The sequence below is a fragment of the Haliotis asinina genome, chromosome 4, assembly GCF_037392515.1.
Source record: "Haliotis asinina isolate JCU_RB_2024 chromosome 4, JCU_Hal_asi_v2, whole genome shotgun sequence".
NCBI lineage: Eukaryota > Metazoa > Mollusca > Gastropoda > Lepetellida > Haliotidae > Haliotis > Haliotis asinina.
This window is the reverse complement of record NC_090283.1, coordinates 71,896,127-71,903,986: the sequence shown is the minus strand read 5'-3', so window position 1 is coordinate 71,903,986 and position 7,860 is coordinate 71,896,127. Positions and strand designations below refer to the sequence as shown.

The following is a 7,860-nucleotide window of genomic DNA, read 5'->3' as shown; positions in this document are numbered from 1 at the left end:
ATATGGTGCTTTGTCTATTCATCTGCCTGTCTGTTAAGATGTTGCTGGGGATGTTGTCACATGCTCAAATCCCAATTGTCCATCTGGTGGTCACTTCCATGACCAGTGCATTGAGCTCATCACTGGCGAAAGCCCATCGCAGGAAGAAGACTGGTGGTGTTCCCCAGAGTGTGAGCCGTATAGCAAGTTTTGCAAATGCAAAAGGTTTATTGCGGACACATCTATGGTGGAATGCCATATGAGAACTGCCTGTCAGCATGGCCAATGGTTCCACTTGACTTGTGTCGGATTGTCAAGAACCCCCAAGAAACGTAGCTATTTCACTTAGCTTTTTACCAAAAACTTAAGTGCTGATGGTTATGTGATATTGTCATTGAATATATCAATCTAAAATTTAATCATATCCAAAGTTAATATATGTCTGACTATATTTCTAGAATACCCATAGCAATACATCATTTATATCTATCTATAACATGATAATTAAAAAATAAAATTATCAGCATCATGAATAGCTATTTCATTGAGACATCTGCATTTATTGCACTGAATTATTATCACCAGGTGACACATGGTACTGTCCGGGTTGCACATCCAAAGACCAGGATGATAGTGTGTACCAATACTCTATTGGCCTAACCTGGATGTTACTGAATGACAAGGTCAGGCGTCATGCCATTCGGACTGGAAATGGCAGGATGATGCTGGAGTTCTGGAAGGATGATGGCATTCACTTTTGGAATGAGGGCCATAATAAGTATCTGATACTCATGCATAGAATGATCTCTGGTACGTGATAAGAATGAATAACAATTTAAATCCTAATCTAAACCATTTATTATATATGTATGACTTATGAAAAGACATGTATACTTGTAAATAGTGTTAAAGACAAATAGAATTCCACAGATGTTTACAAACAATTAAGTCCAAACTGTGTACAGTTCAGGTATAAATGGATGCCTATCAAAACGACAGGCTGCTGATCTGACATGGAATCGAACTGTTAACATAAGGGGTGGTCCTTGCCATAACATTGCCATGGACAAGTACAACAAGTTTCTCAATAATCAATTCAAAGGTATTATATGTCAAATATATTGGTTCACAGTAACTTGTTAAAAGATAAATATCAATAAGATCAGTCATGAAATTATTAAATATCTACAAGTAAATGAACTGGCAACATAAAGTTAATTTCTTTTACATCTCAAGTGTCTTACAATGAATTAAATGTGTACAAGTAAATGAACTGGCAAAGTAAAGTTAATGTCTTTTGCATCTTAAGTGTCTGACACAAATATAATAATTTGTTCTTATCAATTTTTATAAAAAAATATTTTAATGCTTTTTAAACATAGGAAACCTCAAGAGAACACATGGCAAGTATACTACCCAAACTATCAACAGAAGTAGTTACATCATTGGAAGTGTGACCAGAGATTTGAACAAAATATTTGCCCAAAATGTAGCAGATTGTGAGCATGATGAAGTAAGCCATGGTAAAGGCAAACTGCAGAATGCAGTTCTGGCTTTCCTTCAAGAATACCAGGCCGACAATCTCTTTGGAAAAGTGCCAGGTAGAACTCACTCACAATACCAAAATTTCAGCGCTAGTGAATGCCACCAGGCTATTAGGAAGCCAGCAAAGCTGAAAGCTTGCCTACTTTCCTATTCCCGAAAACTTGACAGAGGGCGGTTTGCAGCGGCAAGACCCATGGACTAACCTGTGCAACACTTGCTTTGGCAGTTGCTGCAACAGGCACACAATGCACAGGCACAAGATTGTCCTGGACTACAGTCTGATGTGCACTCATCCTTGTGCTCCACTCTCTTGATTTCAGTCTTGTCCATGCATTCCAGGTAGAGCACCTTTAGGATACAGAGCCGGAAGCAAGCTGCTTCTTTGCTCACCTGCTTATGCAGCTCTCTCACACAATCTTTTGTCATTCTTTTGTCACTGATGGTGACAGGTGTTGCAAAGAGGAGAGCGAGACTCTGTTGACCATCTCGACCAGCCCTGCCCACTTCCTGCCAGTAGTCAAGTACTGTGGTGCTGACACCCCAGTGGATCACAAGCTCAACATCTGGAATGTCAACACCCATTCCAAATGCTGATGAAGCAATAAGACATCGAATGGCAGATGTTTCATGAGGAAATGTTTCTAGGATCTGTTTTTTGGCAAGATCTGATGTTTTTTCGAAACAAACACATCAACTAGTCGTTGCCCTCGGGCATTGTATGCCTTCTCTTTAAGTCTGTCCATAAACTCTTCAAATATTTCCCCTGCTGGATTTACTCGACTGGAATGTTAACAGAATTTTTTTTTCTATATTCTTTCAACACAAGTGTAATTAATTATAAGTAGAATCAGTCTTACTGAAAAAGTTTGACTATTCAAGATTGTTCAGTAATAGTTGATGACATATTTACTTTTGTTCAAATTGATTAGATACTGGTTTAGAAAACAAATGATTCATACTTCAATAACTTGTATATGTTCATTTTACAATAATTATTGTATTATTATTATTGGAACTTCATTTTGCTCTTGCAATGACTTTGTATCTGTTGAATGACAGATGTAAATTCAAGCTAGATATACTTACGTGTATATAAGACATTTTCTGGCAGCTTCTCCCTTCTCCAGTAGCTCATTGATGTAGAATGTTAGCTCCTCATCAATTCGCATGCCAGGCTTGCATTTGTAAGACAAGAAGATGTTTGGTCTGAAAAAGAGTATGCTACATTTCTCACTATGTATCAGTTGAATCATGCACTCTAATCATATGCTCATTACTTAAGGTAGAAGCCTAAATGTTGAAACTACGGCACCTGTTTGGTATTGCAGCTGTAACAGAAACATTCTGAATGCAAAATTGCTTCAGAATGTCATCTTTCATTTGTCTTGTACAGGTAGCGGTGAGAAACAGAAATGGGCAATCCCTCATCACAGGTCTTAGCCATGTTATAGCCTTGTTGTCCTCTCGAAAGCTCTCACCCCTAAACAAAACTCATAAATAGTATTTCGCATATTGATTATATTGAACAATAATGATTAATTCCACATTTAAAGAAGAACTCATAATTTATTATCACTTTTCAAATAAAAAGATGAATTCATTTTAGTCAGTATTTTGTGGTTGATATTTTAAGGAAGGATGTAAATCATACCATTCTATTACACAGTGAGCTTCATCTATTGCAATAAGAACAACAAGTTCTCTAAAGCGTTTGCCCCGGAACACACTGCTCCACAGATCAGTGTTGAGTGCCTCTGGTGATATGAATACCACTGAGTAGTCCCCTCTTTTGATCCCTAGTTAAAGCATCAGTTAGGTTGTTTAGAAATGAAAATTCAACAATTATGCAAAATTATAGACAGAGAGAATTTAAAATTTGATTAGCTACAAGAATGAACATATCAAAGTATAAATACTATTCACACTTGGCTAAAGATTTATCTATCTATTAAGATCAACTATTTTGCATTTCATGGAACGAGTCATTTGCAAGTAAACAAAACCTGTGAATAGCAGGTATAGGATCCACAAAATGGAATGACATACAGAAACCTTTTAAGTTATCCTAGTGACATGACATACAAACTAATTTAATATTCTCTATTTACTTATCTCCTCTATTTGTGAATGATTTAGACTGTTCTGCTTGTTTGGTTTGGAACCATTAACTTGGTTGATGAACACAGTATTACACAGGAGCTCTTGTAGTATACAGTAGTATTTATCAAAATGTCTTACCAGTGACTGTGCTTTCAGACATCTCGGATCTCTGCAGGACAGCATGCTGCGCTGCTGCAACGCCCTTCTCCTTAAGTGAGGCAACCTGGGTCTGCATCAAGCTCCTCAGTGGTGACACAACCACTGCCATGTGTACATGGTCGGGGTACATCTAAACAATAATTATGTTTTGATGTTTATCTTGTCAGTATGCTGTACAAAGTTGTTAACACCTTACTAGAATATTACAGAAAATCATTACAGCATTAAGTGTAACAGTAAAGATAATTTTATCCAAATAGATAATATAATGTATACTCTGAATATTTACCATATCCAATAAAATGGGTGGCAGCACAAAAGTCAAAGACTTTCCAAACCCAGTTCCAAGGATTCCCATAGAGTCCTTCTTATTTATTATGTCTAGTATTAGTGAGCACTGTTCATCTTTCAGATCAAAGTCCATCCTGAATTTCAACTTTACTTCCTCGAACATAGACAGGAGTTTCAACTTATCCATTACAGCAATTTCAGATGAGCTATAATCTATAATTAATGAAATTGAATTAAATAATATATTTCACATCATAACCTATAGGAATGAATGAACATGACATGGAAATATTCAACATATTATTCAAGGTGGGAGAAATGTGAACTGAGGAATAAAAACATCCATTGGTATAAAACAACTAGACAGATAAGTAATTCGTTGAGTCATTAAATATTTAATTCAGTAGTTAATTAAGCCCTAAATTCAATAAGTCTGATAAATAAACTTTGTCTTGTAAGCAAATGCTCAGGACTAGTACAGATACACGTCATGGTGACAGCAAGAATATTATAAGAAGCATTGAAAACTCACCTGCAAGTTTCGGGAAACATCTGTGGAATGAGCAGGAGTGGTCAGTCAGCGTGACTTGGAAAGGAAGCTGCCCATACAATGGTTTTGATTGGGTAAAAATGTATGGTAACGTACGAAAACTCGATGTAAACAAGCAACGAGGTACAGAGCACGTGTGTTACTATTTTAAGGAGGGAATTCCCGACGCGTCTTAGGTCACGTGAGAATGAAGATTTTATGGATATCAACTTCTTTATGAGAGAACACAACGTTTCGGAGTTAATGCTTACTCCTTCATCAGGTGATTGAGAAAGGGATACAGAGGTGTATTTATATGTACAGGTAAAACAATAACAAAGTAACAAGTGGAATGAGTTAACGAAAGCTAGTATAAACAAGCACTGATAGGAAGCCGATAGTTAAGATAACAATGATGGAAGCCAACGGTAATGCATTACAGTTGATTGGATATGTTTACATAACATGATTGGGGATAAGGATGGAAGCCAATGGTGATACATTACGCATGATAGGATGATGTACATAACACACGATAGGGGGTGAGCATGTTTACATGAGGGTTGGTGATGTACAAACACAAGTATGTACTCGGGTAGATAGGCTATACATGAATTACATAGATAGAATGTACACAGGTAGATGAGATTAATTTATCAATAAGTCCCAGGCACTTGGTAGGTACACTCCTTGGTCGCGGTTGATGGCTGGTTTCTGTCTCCGGATCTCGATGGCCTCTTGCAGTTTCCTTTGGCGCCAGTTGTTGTTGTTGGTAGATAGTATCCTAGTGTCCTCCCATCGAATTGAGTGTTCAGGGTTCTTGAGAATATGTTCAGAGATGGCCGATTTCTGGTCGAGTTTCCTGACTGAGGTCTGATGTTCCTTCATTCTGGTGTTGATTGGTCTCAGCGTTTCTCCAATGTATAGGTCGCCACAGTTGCAAGGGATCTGGTAGATGCATCCTCTCGGGTTAGGGTGTTCACAGCTGGGTTTCAACTGTCATCTCCTGTCCCTCGCTCACCTGCCATCAACAAGATACTCCACAATGCCAGCACCAGAATAGTCAAGCACCAGATACAGCACCTACGCCGCCACAAGTCCCATCTCCATAAAGACATTGAAACCAGCAGAAGCCGCCTACAAGACACCCTCGAGTCTGACCTCTACCACAAGACCCAGTCCTTAGCAGAGAAGACCAAGCAGCACCTCCATGAGAAAGTGAAAACTACCCACATCACCAAGTTCACCCAGTTACAACGTCCTTCCACCTCCAACATTCCCGAAGCTGACAACAACAACACCAACCTCAAGACAGTCATCAACCTCAGCAGCAAGCCTCTCACACCATCTCAGACATCCCTCCTTGCTAAAGGCCTGAAGTATGTCCCAGTCGCCGCCAAGATCAACACAGATGCCTTCATCACCAGCATTGAAAGTGGACTTCAACAACTGGCTCCCAATGGCAACGTAGACTACCTCCGACACCAGATTATAGACACCATCAAGCAAGCTCCCAAGCCCCGCCCCAACCTCACGCACCAAGAGAGACAGGCCATCACCGAACTCAAGAAGGATGACAGCATCACCATCACCGAAGCTGACAAGGGCAAAGCAGCAGTCATCATGGACACCCCGGAATTCCTCCAGCTCGTCAACAACAGCCTCTCAGACACCACCACCTACCTCAATATCAAGAAAGATCCGACGGCCAGACTGGAAAGACAACACAAGAAAACCCTGAAGGACCTCCATGAGAAGAGAGAAATCAACGACATCATCTTCAACCAGCTGAACCCTATCAACTCCCAAGCCCCATACGGAAGAGCCACCATCAAGATCCACAAGAACCCGCCCAAAGCCCGGATCCTAGTCTGCTCAAGAGGTTCAGTTTTCTACAACACCGCCCAGTTCCTCACACGTCTCCTCGCTCCACTTGGCAAAGATGGCAAGTCCTACATCAGCGACTCTTCATCCTTTGTCAACCAGCTGAAAAAATCCAACCCCACAGGCACCATGGTCAGCTACGACGTCATGGACCTCTTCACCAACATCCCACTAGAAGAAGCCCTGGACATCCTTCGCAGCAAGTTAGCCAACCGGATAGATGACTTGGACACCCAGCTCACCATAGACAGCATCATCAACCTCGCCCGCAGCTGCTTTGACACCTCCTACTTCACATTCAATGGTAAGATATACAAGCAGATCCACGGTCTCCCCATGGGCTCACCTCTTTCTCCCCTCATTACAGAAATCTTCATGACCTCCTTCGAGGAAGCAGCCCTCTCCACAGCTCCGTTCCAGCCCCTCTGTTGGTACCGCAAAGTCGACGACACCTTCACCACCATCGCCTATGACAACGACCCCAATGAGCTCCTCAACCACCTCAACGACCAACATCCAAGAATCAAGTTCACCATGGAGACCGAGACCAACCAACACCTGCCCTTCCTTGATGTATCCCTCCACACCACAGACGATGGACTTAGAACCTCAGTATACCGCAAGCCGACGCACACCGACCAGTACATCCACTACAACTCCTGCCACCACCCTCAGATCAAGCAAGCTATCATCGCCACCCTTACCAGACGTGCCAAAGCCCTCTGCCACCCCGATGCCCTAAACAATGAACTGGACCACCTCAGAAAGACATTCACCAAACTCAACGGGTACCCTCCCCAGCTCGTCACAGCCACCATCAACAAGACCCTTAAGGACCGAGAACCCCGCCCCAAACCTTCTCCATCACCCATCAGAGTAACCATACCCTACTTTGGCCCCATCAGTCATCAAATATCACGCCTCATCAAGACCAAAGCCAGCATCGATGTCACCTTCTCCAGTGGCAAGACCATCAAGACCTACCTAAAAGCCAACGGTAAAGGACCCAGCTGTGAACATCCTAACCCGAGAGGATGCATCTACCAGATCCCTTGCAACTGTGGCGACCTATACATTGGAGAAACGCTGAGACCAATCAACACCAGAATGAAGGAACATCAGACCTCAGTCAGGAAACTCGACCAGAAATCGGCCATCTCTGAACATATTCTCAAGAACCCTGAACACTCAATTCGATGGGAGGACACTAGGATACTATCTACCAACAACAACAACTGGCGCCAAAGGAAACTGCAAGAGGCCATCGAGATCCGGAGACAGAAACCAGCCATCAACCGCGACCAAGGAGTGTACCTACCAAGTGCCTGGGACTTATTGATAAATTAATCTCATCTACCTGTGTACATTCTATC

General features: G+C 41.5%; 1 protein-coding gene across 1 annotated transcript; it reads right to left on the bottom strand.

The window, feature by feature from the left end:
- Positions 1-647: 647 nt before the first annotated feature.
- LOC137281143 (uncharacterized) lies at positions 648-3,892 on the bottom strand. Its single transcript, XM_067812271.1, has 3 exons — positions 3,763-3,892; positions 1,728-2,114; positions 648-733 (listed from the first exon to the last, which is right to left on the bottom strand). The coding sequence occupies exons 1-3, from the start codon at positions 3,890-3,892 to the stop codon at positions 648-650; spliced, it is 603 nt and encodes a 200-aa protein (XP_067668372.1).
- Between the last annotated feature and the right edge of the window lie 3,968 nt (positions 3,893-7,860).

Coding starts and splice junctions, on each gene's coding strand:
- LOC137281143 (XM_067812271.1), bottom strand. CDS start 3,892: ATGGCAGTGGTTGTGTCACCACTGAGGAGCTTGATGCAGACCCAGGTT. Junction 2,115..3,762: donor GTCTGAAAGCACAGTCACTG/GTAAGACATTTT, acceptor TTGCTTCATCAG/CATTTGGAATGGGTGTTGAC. Junction 734..1,727: donor CCAAAGCAAGTGTTGCACAG/GTTAGTCCATGG, acceptor TCATTCCAAAAG/TGAATGCCATCATCCTTCCA.